Genomic DNA, 20,701 nt, shown 5'->3' on the forward strand with positions numbered 1-20,701 from the left:
TTGATGAACTAGTTTGCCCAGCTGAGGTCCAGATCATGAAGCCACGTGAGTCAGGTTATGACTCAAAGACACTTGTACCACACTGATCATCAATTTGTTCCCGTTGCTGATGAAGACTGAACCAGAAGATCAAACCTCAAATTATGTATTGTCTTATGCATTGTTTGATGTAACACTTGCCTTTTTCATAATTGTGCATTTTTTATATTTACCAATAGTTATGCATGTTTGATACCAAGTTTTTACCTATTTAGTCACAATTTAGTTAACAATGAGCATTGCAGGCCTTATTGCTATGTTTTTACTATTTTAGTAGTGGAAATATAAATTTCCAAGCGGGGAGTATTCTGGAATGTATATGTAACCCCAACTAGAGAGCAGATATCACCATGTTAGAATGTCTGGCAGTTTTTGGGTTAAATGCTAGGTATGTGGATGGGTCAGTGGGAGGGAGTTCCAAAGGGTCATTGGGAGACTTCCTGGACACAAGCCACATGGGAATCTCTTTGTCTGTAAGAAGCATGGGTGATGGAAGGTCACACAATAAGCCTGAGCCATTATAAAGATGGCATGGAAGAGCATCATACTTTTACCTAAAGAGATGGTCTAAAGAAATGGACAAAGGATGTATTTTCCAGGAGTATCAACCACAGCATGAATGCAAGTAATCTTTCTAATAAATATATTTTTTGTTTATTATAAGATCTTTTGTTTTGAGTTATCTATCTGACTGGATTTAAAAGAAGGCATTTTTTATATCTGAGTCAGAATACCAATGCTTGGGGGAAGAGCCAGGTCTTCAGAACCTTTCAGAATACTAAAATGGTAGGGATCCCTCTGATCTCCAGTGGGAGGATGTTCCTCACCAAAAAGGCACACCTCCAAATCCCATCTAATAGCAACATTTAAGGGAAGGGATCTTGAGTGCACCCACCTTATCTAATTTAGTAGGACAGGCAGATACCAGCAGGGAGAGGCATTCCTTTAAGTAACCTAGCCTTATGCCATTAGGGCTGTTAAGATGATAATCAGCACCTTGAATTGGCGCTGGAAAGCAACTGCATGCCAGTGCCACTTACACAGCAGTGGTATTACTTGAATGAACCACAAGGCATCCAAAACTGCAAGTGCTGCTGCATTCTATACAGTTACAGCTTCTGGATAATCTTCAAGGTCAGCTCTGTGCGAAGGCATTATACTAATTCAAATGGGAGGTGATTAAGACATGGGTGACTTCTTCCCTATACTATTGCTTGCAGCACTGTCTGATTATCCAGGTGATCAACTCTATTCTGTTTGTAGGTGGTAGGCCTGTATCGCTTATGTGGCTCAGCAGCAGTGAAGAAGGAATTACATGATGCCTTTGAGAGGGATAGTGCTGCTGTTGTTCTTTCTGAAGATCTTTATCCAGACATCAATGTGATTACAGGTTGGTGCCTACTCTTGTTAGACTTATTGACTGAAAAAATTCCCAGTGGGCTCTGGAAAGACTTCTGGAATTAATAACATGTAGGCAGGTCACATTACCAATACCAATGTGGAGTGTGGGAAAAAACCAATTTAGAAACACACTGGAACTCATTGACTGCTGGGTCAATTAAAACAAATTTACTGCTCTTACTGAAACATTTGCTCACCATCTATCACTATTATGGGATCAAGGCTTTCTAGCTATAACCCTTCTTCTCTGTGTGAAGTGCAACAGGTTCTTGAGGTTCTCCCTGCACACCCAGCCTTTTGAACCCACTCTGCATTTCTCCCTTGCTATGCAGTTCTTTCCCTCTTCTTCACAGTACAGATCACAGTTAAAAGAAGCTCAAGGAGTTCTGTCTTATGTGAAAGGTGCTGACTCTTCTACAGATAGGTTGAAGGTATTGGAGAAGGACTCATGTAGGCTGCTGGGAACTGGGTTTCCCTCTCCAAACTTTTTTACCTGAATTCAGGCCTTCCCCAAGTTTACACAGACTTATCAGCCAGGCAGTGCACATCCCGGTCCACCTCTTGGAAACAGCATTCAAAAGTTCCACGTAGGATTTCTGGAACCATGAGACAACTTAGTCTTCCTTTCCAACTATTAGTGGAACTGAAGTTTGATTTGCATTTCTGAAAGGGGATAAAGAGTTGGATAAGAAATCCATTAATTGCTAAATAGATAGTTGGCACATTCAGGAACACTAAGAAAGGTCTCCTGAGCTTTATTTGGGTGTGTTATTGTCAACTGTCCATTTGGCACTTTCAACAAAAGAAACTCCTAGCTCTTTAGATTGACCAAGACTGTAGCTTTATTGAAAAATCCATCTAGGTACGGCAGAAGCAAGTCACTTTTGGGATTTTTCCTACAAAAACCCACATAGGTAACTTCCTTTTCCCCTCTGGGTCACCATAGTCCACCAATTAATTCTTTTGCTTTGGGAAAAGCTGTCTGCTTGGTCAAAACATTCTTCATTACTTCGCCTTGTTAGATAATGTCTCCCCAGCAACAGACCATTCACTTGCATTCCATAGCCTCCCTCCACCCTTAGGAATTCACCACCTTCCTTCTGTCACTGTTTGGCAAAGCTGCGAGTGAAAGTAAGTACAGGCAACTATAGAGTTAACTCAGGTTTGACATGCCGACCCTCCAGAAGAATGATAGCCCTGGAAAATAAAACACAATAGTGCACACATTAGACATTACTGTTCACTTTCAAGACTACCCTACACTTTGCCTGGCCTGGATGCTCAGCATGAAATATGCACACTAACCTAACTGCCTTCACATCTGATGCTGCCACTCATTCTGCATTGGCTAGAGGGTAGCCTCTCCATAATACTAAATACTGCAGTTTCCCTCTGTCTTACCGGGAGTGAAGAATATCTTTAATTTCATAGTGTTCCTCTTCTTTGACCAGAATAGGAGGACCTGAGGCACTTCTGCAATGAGTCTTAATCCTGAGCTGCAGAAAGGTTTCAGCGGACTGCAGTGAAATATAGGGTGGGCTCGCTTAAAGTTTTCTGGCAGCTGCAATTCTACAGTAACCAGATTTATGATCTGGGTAATTGGAAAAGGCCCTATATACTTTGGACCCAACTTTTTACCTGCCCTGTTGAGATTTTGTAGACTTTGGTACACGGTTTACTTCCCATCCCCTGAATTCCCCCCCCCCCCCCCTTGCTTCTGTCTGATATTTACCTAGCTTTCTGTAAGCGCTGTGAACTGCTCTACTACCCCCATGTTTCCTTTAAGGTAATTCCAACTCAGCCAATGAAACTAAGGACTGTCATCCCTGAGGGATCCTCTGAGCATCAGCAGAAATCTCCACTCCAATCCTGCAAGGGGTAAATAACTACTACGCACGGAGGTCTTGTATGCCATTTCTGCAAATGGCAGGAATTTGACCCAATAGGTCTGTTGGTAGTTGACATAACATCTCAGGTACTGCTCTAACATTGAATTGGTCCATTCACAGGCTCCATTTGTACTGGGATGGTAGGCGGAGCTAAGACCCTGTAAGGGCCAATCAGCTTAAGGAATTCCCACCAAGTTTTGCCGTGAACTGCACTCCACGGTCTGAGATGATGCACTCAGGGACTCCATGCAGTTGGTAGATATGATTTATGAACAGCTTTGTCAGGGTTTGGGTGGAGGGAACCTTTGGGCATACCACAGAATGTGCCTGCTTGGAGAATAAATACATAATGGTCCAAATTACATTGTTTCCCTGCACTGTCTGGTAAGTCCACAAAATCCATGGAGATTTCCTCCCAGGGGTTCTGTAAGGACCTGCCTCAGCTAATGCTCCCAAGAAACCAGAACTCTTGAAACTGGTTCCGATAGATGGAACCAAATAAATCAGAACTCTGAGCCTTGAATCTTTCTCAAAGATAGCTTCAGGAGGGGGGGGCATTAAGCATTTCTAGGTTTTTATCTGTCCAGACCTCAAAGGGGATCTTGTTACCTTCCAGGAACTGTCTCAATGTAAGGAGAGCCCATCGGATTGTGTAAGCCTCCTTTTCCCAGATAGCCCAGCGCCTTTCAGTGTTGGACAACAGACATGTAAGCACAGGGTTGTAATTCCCCTTTGGCATTCTTTTGGAATAGGACCGCCCCCACTGCTATATCACTGGCATCTGCCTGTATTACAAATGGCTTGTCAACTCTGCAATGAACCTGGCTGAAGCCATCTTGCTTGTTTTCAGTTGCCACAGGAATGGGGAGAGGAATGGGGAGTTTTATGCTAGTCTAAACATTTCTCTGTCCTGTGGGAACCAAGGTTATTTCTGTTCATTATACTGGGGGTTCAGCTTAATGTTAGAAAGCCCACCAAACTGTTCTATTGGGAAACGTAGTTGATTGCATAGTTTCTGGGGTGGGAAGTTTAACTTTGTAATGCTGTAACTTTTGAAGGGAACTTTAGTCTTGGTTTCACTTTTGACCCTGCCGATACTTTGTAGTCAATAAACATATTCTTGGAGGAAAACTCAAGTCTCAGAATTCTGCTTTAATTGGTTTCATCTATCGCAGACATGTCAAACACAAGGCCCGGGGGCCAGATGCGGCCTGCGACGTGGTTTCATGTGGTCCGCGAAGCCATCCTGGAAACAGTGAGGGAATGGCCCCCGCTGCCTTGGCCCCGGCCCTGGTCGCTTGGGAGCCAATGTACAATTTTGTGGTGGCCATCTATGCTGAAATGCATTCAGTCTTAGCTCTACAAGGCCATCTAGAAACAGCAAGGGACTGGCTCCTGCTGCGTTGGCCCCGCCCCCTGGGCACACACTGGGGAGGTGTCACCCTTTGTGGGGAATGAAGAAATGCACCATCGCCTGGAAGTGGCCAGCAAATAGACCTCGCCTACTTCACATATCCTGCTTGATGGGCTCCGGGGGAGGGGTTTCAGCAGGCTCTTCCAGTGGACCATGCCTTGGCGCTTGCCCTGGTTCCACCCCCTTCTGCCAGAGACCCTCAGATCTGCCCCATTCCTGCCCAGGCCCCCACAGGCACCCTTGACGTGACAATGTAGAGCTGGCCATGCCCATCCAGTAGGCCACACCCACTCCAGCCATGCCCAGTAGGCATGCCCACCCTGGTCACACCTACCCAGCCCCCGAGGACAACTGCATTGCTGATGCAGCCCTCAGTGAAATTGAGTTTGACACCCCTGATCTATCAGAACCATGACACGGCTCCTCTGGGTTGAGTTGTTTCAGGATTGACTCCGCAGCAAACAGGTGCTTCAACATTTCAAAAGTGGCTTGGCAGTTAAGGAACCAATCCAGGGGCTGACTGGGTTTTGGTTTTGCCCCTCCCCCTGTCTTTAGCAAATTGGTGATTGGTAGGGCTATCTGGGCGAAGGTGGAGATGAATTGGTGGTAAAAGTTCATGAAGCCCAGAAAATTCTGTAGTTGCCCTCTGATCTGAGGGGGCTCCCACTCCAGTATTGCCTTCACCTTACTGGGATCCATCTCCACTCCCTCACTGGAGATCTGGTATCCCATGTAGTCTAAGTAGCTCTTGTGGATTTCACACTTAGACAGCTTGGTGTAGAGTTGGGCTTTTTACACTTTTCTGAGTATGGCTCTGACCAGCTTCAAGTGTTCTTCAGGAGTCTTGGTGTATATTAATATATTCTTGTACAAATGCTTATGCAAGATCTCATTTATCAGTTGCATGAATACAGTGGGACCCCTTTCAGCCCAAATGGCATTAACTCAGAACTGATAGCAGCCTAGGGGCAATGGAACCTGTTTTCCACTCATCCCCTTCCTTAATCCTCACTTGATAATACCCCTCCCTCAAGTCCAGCTTCGTGAAGTTCCTTCCCTTTGCCAAATAGCCTAGCTTGTCCCTCATAAGGGGGTGAGAGTACATGTTTTCCACGCATATGCAGTTCAGCCCCCTATAGTCAATACATAGTCTAAGGGACCTGTCCTCCTTTTCTTTGAAAACCACCGGGGCCCCCATTCTCAATTTTGCCAGCTGGATGAACCCCCTCCCTAGGTTCTGCATGAATGCATCTAGGTTGTCCAGTTCCCATGCCCCAGCATTGTGCAGGGACATGCTGCCCTCCAGGTTGGATGCCACTGCATAAACCCGGGCTGCATCATCTGGGTACATTCCCCTATAACCTCCATGTGATGCTATATCTGGCCTAAGAAGTGAGCCAGTGGCTGCTGTTCCCTGCAAGGGGGATCCATTTGTCCTGGCAGGTGCTGGCACTACCAGCTGAAGGAGGAGAGGGGACAGGATAGTTAGTGACTTCACTGCCCCTGTCTCGGCCACAGTTAACTTGGCTCCCAGTAACGCCGCTCCCTTGATCTCCAGGCCTCTGAACCTCTCTCCCAGCTGCTCCATTGATGGGCTGTGGGTGGTAGCAGGGAGCTTCCACTCAACCAGCTTGTCCCATTCCACCAACTGCCTCTCCTTCCATTAGGGCAGTGGTTCTCAACCTGTGGGTCGGGACCCCATTTGGGGTCAAATGACCATTTCACAGGGGTCACCAAACCACACTGTCTGCCATTTTTTTCCCTTTTCCCTAGCTGTCCTACTCCCTCTTATTGGTGGCCACACCCACTTGGGGGTCACCACAACATGGGGAACTGTATTATGGGGTCACAGCATTAGAAAGGTTGAGAACCACTGCATTAGGGGGTCCTTGGCCTCTGCCACCTTTCCCATGTTCATTGCCCAGCAAGTCTTTAGTCCCTGGTATGGGGCATCCTGCAGTTGTTCCCTTAAGGTCACTGACTTTGGTTCTAGCTTTTCAGCCCTCATTTTGGGACATGCACATCCTTGTCCCAGTCTATCAGGGCTTCTTGACTCAGGGGCTCCTCCAGCTTCTTCCTCTCCTCTGATTCTTTGCATGTTGCCAACATCTCAGTTCTTTAGCTTCCTGGTGGGATCCAGGTAGGCACTACTGTAAGAACTGACAATGTTAACCATCCCATTTGTCACATTCAACAAAAGAAACTCTTGGCTCTTTAGATTGACCAAGAGTATAGCTTTACTGAAAAATCCATTTAGGCACAGCAGAAGCAACCTCAGTTCTTGGATTTTTCCCATGAAAATCCATATAGGTAACTTCCTTTTCCCCTCCAGGCCATCCATAGTTCATAGTTCACCAATTGAGTTCAGTTCTTTTGCTTTAGGAAAAGCTGTCTGCTTCAGTCAAAACATTCTTCATCACTTGGCCTTGTTAGATAACATCTCCCCAGCAACAGTCCATTCACTTGCATTCCATACTGTCCCTCCACCCTTAGGAATTCGCCATCCTCCTCCTGTCACTGTTTCGCAAAGCTGCAAGTGAAAGCAAGCACGGGCAACTATGGAGTCAAGTTAGGTTTGACAAGTTATTCATTTATCATTTTTGAACAGTAAGGCACCACATTATTTGAGAAGTGCTAGTTTAAGGAGCTGCAGACCAGTGCTTTTGTCCCCAAACTCAAGTGCCACTCTTTAAAGAAAAAACAAACAGAATTGTAAGGAGGTAAAACTTCAAGCATTTGTATTCAATATTTCTGTCCAGAAAAAGTTTATATAGATCAGGGGTTTTCAACTGGGGGTGGTCACACCCCATGGGGGTGCGAGACAATATTCCAGGGGGTGTGAAAACTTGGGTTTTCAAAATTATAGTGTATATGCATAATTCGTTGCTGTTATTTCGAACTTTTGTAAGGGGTGCGAGAATATATCAGAAGTGTTCTAGGGGTGTGGGATATAGAAAGGTTGGGAGCTGCTGATATAGATAAAAGAGACAAACTGTCAGGGATTATATTGCTGATACAATTAAAGATATGGAGACTAAATATGAATAATGCAATCTTTAATTAAGAGGTTTTTCAAGCCATTTTGGTGCTATTTCCCACCTTTTAAACACCATGGATCCAAATACATATTTTATAAAGTATGCTTTGGCCACTGGAGGGGACACTATGACAAAAAAAGGCAACCCAGATCTCCATTCAGAAGAAGAATGTGTGTAAGGACCTGTCTCAGTTAAACCTCCCAAGAAAGAAAAACTCTTGAAACTTGCATTGTTTCAATAGGATCTTTTATTAGAAGGTATTGACAACAGGAAAGTAAGGCAGGATCTGAGGCTTTCCTGTGTGAAAGGTTAAATTAAAAGAACCCAGTCAAACCCCACCCCAACTGTCCGTCTGGCTGGTTCAAACAGAGCTATTCCATAGGTGTCAAATTGTTGTGGGAAAGAACCGATAAGGCGCCACTCTCAAGGCTGTCAGGTCTCTCTGCAGCTATTTCCCTCTGCCTGGAGATAAGGCAGATGGCTGGAGGCACATTCCATTCTCACCCCAAGAAAGATGCTTCAAAGAGGAAGGAACAAAGCAAAGAAAATACTCTGCAGAATACCCATAGGTCCTCCCCCCCCATCAAAATGGCAGAATCCGAAAATGAGGAGAAAAATGAAAGAGCCACCTGAAGAAAGACAAAATAATAACAGAAAGATAAAAAGAAACACAATGGTTAATCAAGTTTGTCAGGATAGCAAGTGTGGAACCTTTTAAATAACTTAGGGGCTCTTGCATGTTGTTTATGTACCCACTCATTTTGGGAGGCTGGGAGGTCTTTCCATGCCACCAGATATTGGGTTGACCCATGGTGTTTCCTGGAGTCTAAAATCTCTAACTTCAAAGTGTTGTTCTCCTTCCACCATAATAGGTTGTAGTGGGAGAGGTGCAGTTGGTCTTAAGGGCGAGCTCAGCTCCGGCTTTAATAAACTACAGTGAAATACCGGATGAATCTGTCTTAATGTTTTGGGGACTTCCAGTTCTACTATGACAGGGTTAATGTGTTTGATGGGGAAGGGTCCCACAAACTTCGGCCCTAGCTTCTTTGAAGGTTGTAAAGACTTCAAAAACTTGGTGGAGAGATATACCGTCCCCTACCCTGAAAGGCTTTGGCGCCACCCATTTCTTGTCTGTCTGCACTTTATGAGCTTCTCTAGCCTCATCTAACGCTTTTCTGACCACTGGCCATTTATTTATTTATTATTTATTTAGTAATTGTATAATCCATTCCTTCAGGGAAGGGATGGTGGGTTCGTTGGCTGGCAATTCAGGCATTGGGTTGAAGCTCTGTCCTGAAGTGATATGAAACGGGGTGTAGCCAGTACTAGAGTTCACTGCATTGTTGTAAGCCACCTCAGCGAAAGGTAGGTCAGTCCAGTTATCTTGTTGGTAGTTTATAAAGCATGTCAGGTATTGTTCTAGTACTCAATTCATTTGTTCTGTCCCTCCATTCATTTGCGGATGATGACTAGATGACAGGCCCTGGTCGGTAGCTACCAGACCCAAAAAAGCTTTCCAGAACTGAGGTGAATTGGACCCTCTATCTGATATTTTGTGCTATGGGGCTCCATGCAGCCAATAGATGTTCTGCACAAGCAGCTCAGCCAAGGCTTTAGCAGTTGGAATTTTTTGGCACAGTATAAAGTGGGCCTGCTTGGAGAACAAATCTCTCACCACCCAAATGACAGTATTTCCAGCGCTCTCTGGTAGCTCCACGATAAAGTCCATAGAAATCTCTCTCCAGGGAGCTGAAGGGCTTGCGACCACCTATAAAAGGCCAGGCTGACTTCCAGTTCTGGGTCGCGATGCAGGCAGTCAAAAAGTCACCCTGGAGGGGCAACTACCATTGAGGAGGCCCCTCGTCTCACTGCGGAAGAGTGGCAGCTCCTTCCGCAGTCCGAGCCAGCTCCTTAGGGCCGATGGAGAAAGATAGGCCAGTGAAATGGCCAATCATTTAGCCGCACCAGCTGAAAGTCAGAAGAACAGCTAAGAGTAAAGAACCACAGTGGAGGATCTGGGTGAGACCTTTCCTTCCCTCCCTTTGCCCTAACTACTTTCCTGTAAAAAGCTTCTGAACTACTTCCCTGTTTTGAGAGAGCGGTGTCTGCCTACTTGGGAAAAAGAGCCCTGGAAATAAAATAGCTAACTTTTATTGACTATTTAATTTTGGGGATACCTAGGGGTTCTGAAAAAATTCCTACTATAGAACATTATTATTATTTTACTTATTATGTTGGAGATATCTGCTTTTTTTCTTTATTTCCCTAATGAGATAAAATTTTATTAACTTGGAAAAAAAGATCTTACAGTCTACTGAGGACATCTTGTGGCGAAAATGTTTACTGCAACTGTATTTCCTTTTGGTGATTGAAGATGGATTTGACCTTCAAATGATAATAAAAGGGAAAAGACAAAGGACTTGAAACAGCTGGGTGGTGAATTTGTTTACTAGAAATTGTGGAGGTGGATACTTGTTGACTTTTAGTAAATATAGCCTCCACTAAAAGATTAAAAGACTATTTCACCACTGAAATGGAGGAATTTTACCCACAGCTTGATTATGAGCTTATATTGGGAAAAAATTTGGAAGCTACGGAGTACATGAAATCTTGGAGAAAGATTAAAGATGATATTTCAGAACCACAAATTGAATCTCAAACAATGGATCATTCTATAGGCCAAGGAACAATAGAGGAGGAACAGATTAGCTTCAAAGAGGCCTCTATGTAACAATATACACAACTTAAAGAGAATTACACCACAAGACAAGAAACAACAGAAAAGGAACTAATTAACACAGAAGAAGAGATTATACAACCCCATGCACAATTTATGGAGAACTTTGATGATCAAAGAATGACTTTAACTGAGATACCTGCAGTATCAAAAACAACAGGAATTGATATTCAGACATGTGTTATTGAAAACTGTGAAAACATGGATAATCAACTAGTAACTACAACATGGAATAAAATTGATTACACTTTCCAGATGATACTGAAAGAAGGGGAAGAGAACTTCGACCAGACAGAAGTGTCGTTAAATACTCCTATTCAAATATTGAGATTCAATGATACAGAAGCTTTATTATGGAAACTGATTTGGCACAGAAAGAAAGCCAGAGTTAAATTTAAAAATGCGATTTAAAATTTTACTTAATGGGTTAAAAAGGCTTTAGAGATCTTGACTGACTTAATAATTAACGGAGTATGTGAATTCAGTAAGAAAATGACTTTTGTAATAATATGCTTGTCTTAGATATGATAATTATTTGGAGGAGATTTAAATTTTACCTAATGGGTTAAAAAGACTTTTTATGGACATAGATTGATTAATAGAATATATATTTAAAATAAAGTAGAAATGTATTTTCTGAGTAATATTTTTATTTTAGGTAGGATAACTATTTTGTAATGGAAGGAGGATAAGAGGGATTTGTGACAAGAGAAGAAATGGTATTAATAAATGAATTATTAGATTAAGAAATAGAATATATGTGGAAAATACAAGAATGTTACTATTGGAATAATATATGCATTTTAGATATAACTATTACGTTAGGAAAAAAGGGAAATGGGAATACCTGAAGTGTCAACAATATGTTTATTCAAGGCTAAATTGGAATATGGTAATTCTAAATTAGTAAAGTTTAAAAACAGGATTTGGATTTTAATAGATGAAATGTTATTGATGACTGTTTTGATTGATTGAATCTTATTTAGAAATGTATTAATTTGGATATGTTATAGTATATGAGGGAAACAGAGAGGGAACTTTTAATGAATTAACCTGAGATATATGTATGATTTTGTTTTTGGATGATTGACTTCCCCACCACCACGGTGTTTCTCAAGCACTTTGATGTAAAAATTAAAAAATAAAATAAAACTTGTTTTAAAAAAAAGGCCAGGCGTTTTCCCTTGCCTCTGCTTTGCTGCTGCACAGATGGGACAACTAGCCACATACTGTAGCTTTCAATGTCCTTCTTTAGGGATGGCCACCAGAATTGTCCCTTTACTAATCCAAAGTGTCCAACTAACTTCGTGGCAGAGTTGCATGATTTTTAACCTCTGGGTTGTAGGAATATATAATTTCCCCCCTACCCATGGCAGTCCATTGTTCACTGAACAGAGATTTTTGTGGCTAAGAAACCACTAATCCTTCTCCAGTGCTTGTCTAAATTCCATGCTTGCTGTGCTGTCCAGGGAGGGCAGACTCTTTGCTTATGCTTTCGTGGTGATGGGAGCAACTAGTTGTTTCATGGGTAGCAGTGGTTTGACAACTTCAACTTTTGTGCTGTTGTATTGTGGCAGTCTTGACAGGGCTTCTGCTAGGAAATTTTTCTACCCAGGCAAATATCGGATGGTAAAATAGAATTGATGGAAATGTTGGGCCCACTGAGCTTGTTTGGGGACAGCTTCCTTTTAATGCTTCAAATTTTTTGTGATCAGCCCATACTTGGAAGGTGAGTCAGTCAGACTGGATCAGTCTCTTGTCTTCTAACTAATGTTGAGCGACCCCTCCATCTCACACTTACATCTCAGCTGGTGGCTGCCGTGGTGGAGGGTCAGTTTCTTGGATCTTCCATCCCAATTCTCTTTCTTCCCCATGCTGATTGACCACCTTGGCTTTGCGAGGTTCTCCCCGGTCTCTGCCTTGTCAGCTGAGCTGGAGGAGTCAGAGCCGATGTTGCTTGAGCAAGCCTTCGAGGGTTCCTCCACCCAGCGCTCCCTCTCTCTCCCTTCTCACCGCCATGATTAGACATTGCTTGCATGGCCCCCATGGTAGGGGTTTTTCCCTCTTTGGCCCCTTTGCAGATCTTGCCTAATGTAAGGACCTGCCTCAGTTACACCTCCCAAGAAAGCAGAACTCTTAAAACTTGCATTGTTTCAACAGGAACTTTTATTGCACGGTATTGACAGCAGGAAAGTTAGGCAGGATCTGAAGATTTCCCATGCAAAATGATAGATTAAGAGAACCCAGTCAAACCCCACCCAACTGTCCGTCTGGCTGGTTCAAACAGAGCTAATCCATAGATGTCAAATTGTTGTGGGAAAGAACCGGTAAGGCACCACTCTTAAGGCTGTCAGATCTCTCTGTGGCTTCTTTCTTCTGCCTGGAGATAAGACAGATAGCCAGAGGCACATTCCATTCTCACCCCAAGAAAGATACTTCAAAGAGGACAGAACAAAGAAGGTCATGATCTACAACAGTGGTGGTGAACCTATGGCACGGGTGCCAGAGGTGGCAATCGGAGCTCTCTCTGTGGGCACACATGCCGTTGCCCCAGCCTTGCCTCCGCCCACGACCCCCTCCTCACCAGCAGCCTCCCTGGAGGAAAGTCGCACACGAGCATGGCCCACACAGAGCAGCGCAGCCAAGGACATGGCAGCCAGACAGCGTAGACAAGACTGACCTCACGCCCCAACATGCACAGTTGATGCTGCGGGGCGTGAGCAGAGGGCGTGGCTGCCATGGTGCTGCTGGGCTGCCTGGGCGATCTGTGGTGGGCCCTGGAGGCGGTGAGTGGCCCTGTGGGCAGGCAGGGTGGGGCAGGGGGTGGAGCAAGAGCGGGGCCAGTTTTTGGGCACTCAGTCTCTAAAAGGTTCACCATCACTGATCTACAACTTGGATGGCACCCTTTTCTATAGTATGGGAAGAACAAAATCCATACATTCTTTCAAAATCACTATATAAGAAATGCCTTGCTTTGACATGGGAAAAGATAAAAATGAAAATTAATATGAAAATACGAGGATGGATCTTGACAATGGAAGCGTTTGTGCAACTAAATTTAATCAACTATGAGAAAGTGGTGACATACAGAGACATTTTGAATACTGATGGGAAATTACAAATTAAACAAGAATTGGAAGAACAGGACATTGAGCTATCATGGTGGCCACACTTGCAAATGCAAATGAGATATGAAAAAGACGCTAAAACAAATGGTTTTTATAAAGATCAAACAGTGTTTGACCAGATACTGTTGTCATCAGATGAAAAACTGATTAAGAAACTCTATAAATTTTTGTTAAATCTGAAGATGGAATGTGAACCAGTTAAACAAAAAATGATAACTTGGGCAAAAAATTTTGGGCACAATGTAGAATTAAAAAAATGGCAAAACGTGTGAGAAAGAAATTATAAAATAACAAGGGCAGCTACTTATAAAGAAAATTTATATAAAATGTTTTATAGATGGCATTTACCACCTGCAAGATTAGCAAAAATGTTTAAAAACTTGTCTAGTAATTGTTGAAAATATAGGCAAAAGCAGGCATATACTATCACCTCTGGTGGACATGCCCTAAAGCAAAATAATTTTGGTCAAAAATACATATGTAGTTAGAGAAAATGTTAAGAAAACATGTAGATTTTAAGACAGAACTATTTCTTCTAGGTATAATTACAGAGAACTATTAACGGCAGTGAGAATTACATTTGCACACTAATGGCAAAATGAAGAAATACCATTGGAAGAAGACATAATCAGGAAAATCTTGGATTGTGCGGAAATGGACAGGCTTACATTGAAAATGAAAAGGAAAGAAAATACAGAATATTTTCAAACATGGGATATTTTTTATAAATGGCTAGAAAAATTGAGTAGAGAGTAGAAATGGAAGTTGTATTACTATTAATGTCAAATATGTGAACCCAGATAACACATTGTTTACTAAGCACTAAAGATTTGTAACAATAAAATCTTAATAAAATATCTATAAAAAAAGAAGGAACAAAGCAAGGAAATACACTGCAGAATACCCATAGGTCCCCCTCCTCCCCATCAGAATGGCAGAACCCGAAAATGAGGAGAAAGAATAGGAAAGAGAGGAAATAGGGGTTCTGACAATGTGCCTGATCTTATACTGAAGAGAGCTCTGCCAATGACCAAGACGTTTAGAGCCAGGGGAGCTCAAATTTCCTGTGATTACCAGAACCTCACATTTCCTCTGGGTCTTGGTCCACTTCCTTTCATGATAAAAGGCAGGTCAGCATTAGCATGTGATGGCTGACAGTGAGTTCTGCAGCTCAGGACTTGGCCATTTGCCATTATTTGGGCAGTAAAACTGGGAATGGAGCTGACAGCTCCTCTTATACTGCCAGGTTGACTGTCAAGAGTGGCTCAGTGGATATGTCCCAGTTCATTGTTCCTTTCTATGTATTGTTTGACAAATGATGTGAAAGTATGGTTTTGAGCAGCAAAAGATTCAAACGTGTTGGGTCACTTTGCATCACATCTGTCTGCTTCCTTCCTCTGCTATCATTTTGCTCTCTTATCCATCCAGTGAGGAAAAAACCCACTCACATACAAAGTTTGTACAGCAGGATTTTCATGTCAAGGAACCTTAATGTGGCACAGATCTTGAAGTACCACTACGATATCAGCCTTATCTAATAAAGATGAAGGCTGAACCTAGAACAAAGGTAATGTTGCATTTTGTTTTCTGTTTTCCTCCTTTCCAGGGATCTTGAAGGACTATTTGCGTGAGTTACCCACTCCTCTTATCACTGACCCCCTCTATCAGGTGGTACTGGAAGCTATGTCCAATCGGACAGTAGGGCTGGAAGTGAAGGAGACAACAACAGCTCTTCTGAATTGCCTACCAGAGGCTGAGAAGGTGAGGAAGTCCCAGGTTGAGAAAGGGAGAATAGGTCTATTAATCTCAGGCTTAACCGCCCTTTAAAAATCTTGATTTCTCTGCTAGACCCAAGGGTAACCTCTCACAATGTATCATTAGTGGATTTCCCCATGGATGGACTTCCTGAATACTTTTCTACTGAAAGGCTGCACATTCTTCCTAGCAGTTCATTATTCCAATTGATTAAGATCTTTCTTTTTTTGTTATTGACAGAATAGACTGAAATAACCTGTCATTTCCATTTTTAGGCCACTTTGATAATGCTGCTTGATCACCTTAGTTTGGTTGCTGCTTTCCATACCTTCAATCGCATGAATGCCCAGAATCTTGCTGTGTGCTTTGGGCCTGTGCTCCTGAGCCAAGGGGCAGGTGGGACCATAGTCTCCAGATCTGGCCAGCAGCATTGTACCATTGCCAGAACCAGAGATTTTAAACATCATCTTGAAGTATTACATTACCTGTTACAGTCCTGGCCAGGTGAGTGTACCAGAGGTTCAAAGGCATCTCTTCCATTTTTGGGGACAAATTTCCTTTGGCTTTAGCTGCTGGGTTTTTGCCAATCACGTAATGAGTCCTAATACTTTTTGTTGAATTGTAATGTGGTATGGAGTATTCTTCTAAGCATTTTAAGCTTATGGTACTTTGTCTCCTTATTTGATCAATCAAGAGTTACTTGGTGGATAGTCTTAAATTTATAGTGAAGGGTATTTTAAGAGAATAAAATAAGAGGCATATGTAAGATGGGTAGTTAGTTTGACCAAACAACATATTAAACAAAAGTATTTGTAAGGACCCCCCCCCCCCACTTTGCATCTTAAGAAGACAGAATTCTTGGAATAATTCTTCCAACAGGCATCCTTTATTAAGAGAAAATGGTTGCAGGCATTCTAGACAGGATTTGGGGTCCAAGCTCTCCCATTCAAGGTTTTAAGGGGTTCCCCAGTAGCCCCACCCAATCACCCCCTACTTCCAGCGACAATCTCAGGCATTACACTCCCACCCTCTTTTCCTTACTGCCGGCTGGATGGAAACTTCAGAGAAAACTACATGAAAGGTAATAGCCCCATTGTTATGGTTAGTCCTTTTGGTGATACACACATCCAGTTCCTTTCTTCAGAGAAAACTACATGAAAGGTAATAGCCCCATTGTTATGGTTAGTCTTTTTGGTGATACACACATCCAGTTCCTTTGAGGTGTACCGAAGGAAGTGAGGGCCATAAAGCCCCTTTGCTCACCCCCTTCCCTTCATCGTATGACAGAATCCATAGAAGGCAGAAATGGGGTTTTCTATAATTGATAACTAGAGATGAAATATAATTGGATTCTGACAGTATTTCTAAATACTATAGTTTTAGACTTTGGGTCAAATTGTGGTTAACTTAAGGTGGTGTAACTGCAGTTATCACTGTAAAATTATTTGTATCATCTGGACCTGAAAAAGAGGCTACTTAAATAACCTTCCCTTCTGCCCTGTGGTCATAAAGATGAGAAGCTGGAGCAATTGTAAATAGGGATGTTATGGTCACAGCATATATTTCCCCCATTTTGTTTTCACCCGATGAGTATGGATTAATGTGTGAAATTGCAATGCAAAAGAGATAGGGACATTTCCATCTGTGCCATTTAAAAAATATAATTAAAAAACAAAGTAATAATTCACTTCCCCCAAAAGCTCAAACCAGAAAATGATCACTGGTTGAATCAACCCCTGTAAAGGGATTAGAACAGTAGCCAAAGTAATAGTCCTCCAACAAATTGGGGTGATCTCAGTTTACTGGGAGTTACCTTTGTTGATATGGGTGGCTATATAATGCAAATAAATAAATAGTTTGATCAGTGTATATATTTCAATAAGTGAATTAAGTATTGCTCTATGAATAAATGTATCATGAGAAGCAAAAGCTTTATACGCCTTTTTCCAAATGTTGAATACTTTGGCCTTAATATGTTTCATAAATACATCTAGAACAGGATGTGATCTTGAAGTTATCCCAGACCTCAACCATGGAATGTTGGAATGTTCTTTCTTAGGCAGAACAAAATGCCACTAAGCCATATGTAACACCAATGAATCCAGCATGTGGAAGAATGCACATGAAGCCTTTGCTTCAAATAATAGATCTATTCATATTCAAACTGATTGATTCACAATAACTCTGGTGATTTGTATATCAGTATTTGTGAGGTAAGATTTTTTAGAAATAATGCTATGCTCGGACCTTAGCAGGCAGATTTGAAACTGGATTTCAAATTAGCTGTGTATTCTTGTGCACTTTGGATGACTGTCAATTTCCATTCCCTCTTGGTCTTATTTTGCCTTCCTTCTCAGTGCCACATAGGAAGATGGAAGATGGGGAATGTACCTTTCCAAGCAAGGAGGCCTGTCACCAGTGCCACCCTCCTCTGGATCTGCCACTGTCAAACACTACTGTCACTACTCGAAGTCACCCAAGAGGATTGGAAAGTCCTCCAAGAAATCGTTACGCTGGAGACTGGAGTGTGTGTGGACAACAGTTCCTGGGAACCTCCAAGCCAGGCAGCGAAGCTGACTTTGATGAGGTGGCAGAGAGTGAGAGTGACAGAGAAGAGGAGAATGAGGGGGGGGGGCTTTGAGGAAAGGATTGGCACTCAATAGCCAAGCAATCTACATGGGTGATTTTGCCCTGGTGGAGGATCCAGAGACTCCCTTTAGCCCAAAGCTCAATTTGAAAGACTTCGATGCTCTCATCTTGGACCTTGAGCGAGAACTCTCCAAGCAAATCAATGTCTGCCTGTGAAGCATTCTCTCAGAACTTTATAGCATTGCAAGCTGAAGATGCCTCAGCAAGTTCTTTTTTCTGACTTACAACCTATGTCAGTATTATTACTGGTCACAGATTTTAACCCAAGGGGGCTCTCCCTTTTGGCTTTTGCCAGCATTGAAGAGCCAGCATGAACTCTCAGTGATTGGCTGAAAGGGCACCATTGCTGGGACTCTCCCCTCAGTTTATATGTGAACTGGGAACAGAAGAGAGGCAGGAGCTCTCAACCAGCACCTTGTTCATATATTTCAGTGAAATCTTCCTCAACTTGGAACCTTCCAGATGTATTGGAACTCAGTTCCTATGTTTCCCAGCCATCGTGGCAAACACATCTGGAGGGCACAGGCTGAGAAAGGCAGCTTTAAATGCTTCCAGGGAAGAGAGGATTTATTGATGGTTTTCTTTTCTTTTCTTTTCTCGAAAAGGTAAAATTGAAAACGTAATGTTTATGTGCATGCTTTCCTAATCATTCAGAGCACTTTACTTATCCTTGAAGGCAGGTCAATATTATTATTCTAAATCTGTATCTAGAGTCCAAACTGAAACACAATAGTTTGCCAAAGATTGAACTGAGCTGTGGTTGGGATCAGGGCTCCTTTTTGCTTCTAAAATTAAATCATAAATAAGGCACATAAGAGTGCAGTGCCAAAGTACAGCATAAGGCCTCTGTCCCCATGTGATACCTTCAATCCATCAAACTAGATCAGGGGTGTCAAACTCGCAACATCACGTGACATGTCACGACGTATTGTGACATTTTTGCCATTGCCAGCAATGAGATGGGCGCAGTTTTGCTATGATGCCTCCAACCGGCAGTTTGACACCCCTGAACTAGATTGTTTGTTGAACAACCATAATGAGTATGTTTGGGATATGATTTCAAGCTGACTGTATATTGTCATGCTATCCATATTACTAATTATAATATTTGGGGGAATTTTGGCAAAGTCTGAACAATTGTACCTATAGCATTTTTATAATTTTCTAAGGAAGTTAACCAATCAAAAATAGATAGTTAGGTTTGTTCTTGACAGATCCAGGCTGATTTCTTGTAATTATGGGATTGTTATCAGCTGCCTACAGATGAATCTCTTCAAGAACCACTCTCAAATCTTTCCAGACATCAGTGTCAGACTGATTTGTATGTGGCTCCTCAGATCCTCCATTCCCCACTTTTTGAAGATAAGGATTGTTTTCCTCCTCCAGTCATCTGGCACTGTCAGCAAAATCCTTCAGTATATATACATTCATACAGAGTAAATTTCTCTAGACTTGCTATGATCAGTCTTGAACTTTATGTGTTTCCCCTTAATCTGACTTGTCAGTGTCTCCTGGAACACATAACATCTTTTGGAGAGGACTGAGTCTCAAATAAGAGCAACTTGCTGACTAGATTAATTTATTTTGAGTGTATCTGTACCTGAAGATACCCACTGAGCACATTCCTCAGCATGTAGATTTACTAACACCATTTCTGAAAATCTGTATAATTTTTAAAAATATTCTTCCTTGATTTCTCTTCCCTTTGTATTTCTAAATGTTCTCATATTTTCACTAACATGATAGTGCAGCCACATGGGCTTTTTCAACTAACCTCCATCTTTTCCCTTCATTTAAATTGCTTGCAGTTGTCCTTTTAATACCTTGGGCTCCTTTTCCTAATGTCCCCAGCAGTCTCTTAGGATTTAGCATTCCTACCAATCCTTCCTTCCTCAGAGTCCATTGCAATCCAATTCATGCACAGTTCAATATTTCAGATCTATCCTGCCATTCAAAGCAGATTTATTGCACTCACTAGGATCAGAGACCCATACCCTGATTCTTTAATATGGCAACCTCTGGAGAGTTTCTTATCTTGCCCCATTCTTGCTCATTTTTAGCAGAGTGAATGTTACGTTTTTTTAGACAATTGGCACTCTGGTATTTGTCCCAGTAGGCTTATTCAGTTTTACTAAACAAGCTTCTTGGAATTCCAGCCCTATTCAGTGATATTACTATCATATCTCCATACTGTTTAAACAGGTAAATAACATGGAAGAAGTATATTTTTAACCCCCCCCCCAAAAAAAATAGGTGTTTCCCTGAAGTATAGGAAGAAAATTCTGACCTTATATTTTGAGAATGTGGAGATGGATTATTGCACATTCAACCTTAGGGATGAATACCTACTATCAAGATATTACAGATCCATCTCTGTTTATCCTAACATTCTGCTTTTGACTACATTAAAAAAATGAGAAGGGGAGCAATGCTGTATCCCCGTGGTGGGGAACCTATGGCACGGGTGCCACAGGTGGCATGCAGAGTCCTCTCTGTGGGCACACACACTGTCGCCCCAGTCCTAGGCCTTCAGCTGGGTTTTATAAAACCTTTTCGCTTTAGGCCTCCGCTGTGCAAAAAAAAAAAGTTCAATCAATCAATCAATCAATTTCAACTTCTTGCACGAAAAAAAAGATCTCGCAAAGTTGGAA

The 20,701-nt window shown here is 42.3% G+C and overlaps 2 protein-coding genes across 3 annotated transcripts in view; one reads left to right on the top strand and one right to left on the bottom strand.

The window, feature by feature from the left end:
• Positions 1-20,617, top strand: part of SYDE1 (synapse defective Rho GTPase homolog 1) — a 34,689-nt gene extending 14,072 nt beyond the window's left edge. Inside the window, 5 exon segments of the mRNA XM_039336408.1 lie at positions 1,303-1,429; positions 15,253-15,407; positions 15,677-15,905; positions 17,759-18,025; positions 18,028-20,617. Coding sequence (XP_039192342.1) covers positions 1,303-1,429; positions 15,253-15,407; positions 15,677-15,905; positions 17,759-18,025; positions 18,028-18,206 — 957 coding nt within the window. The 3' untranslated portion in view covers positions 18,207-20,617.
• The window catches only part of LOC120305075 (C-type lectin domain family 4 member F-like), a 94,191-nt gene that overhangs the window by 9,408 nt on the left and 64,082 nt on the right, over positions 1-20,701 (bottom strand). Inside the window, exon 4 of one of the 2 annotated variants that reach the window (XR_005555905.1) lies at positions 1,934-2,103. Coding sequence is in view for 1 of the 2 variants with exons in the window: in XM_039336410.1 (XP_039192344.1) it covers positions 2,075-2,103 (29 nt within the window). In the remaining variant the exon portion in view is untranslated. Of the gene's footprint in view, positions 1-1,442; positions 2,104-20,701 lie in introns of those variants that run through there. The other variant, XM_039336410.1, reaches the window with a different exon arrangement.

Source organism: Crotalus tigris, unplaced genomic scaffold (genome assembly GCF_016545835.1).
Source record: "Crotalus tigris isolate CLP2741 ecotype Arizona unplaced genomic scaffold, ASM1654583v1 scf7180000017666.379230911805:20528666, whole genome shotgun sequence".
Classification (NCBI taxonomy): Eukaryota; Metazoa; Chordata; class Lepidosauria; order Squamata; family Viperidae; genus Crotalus; species Crotalus tigris.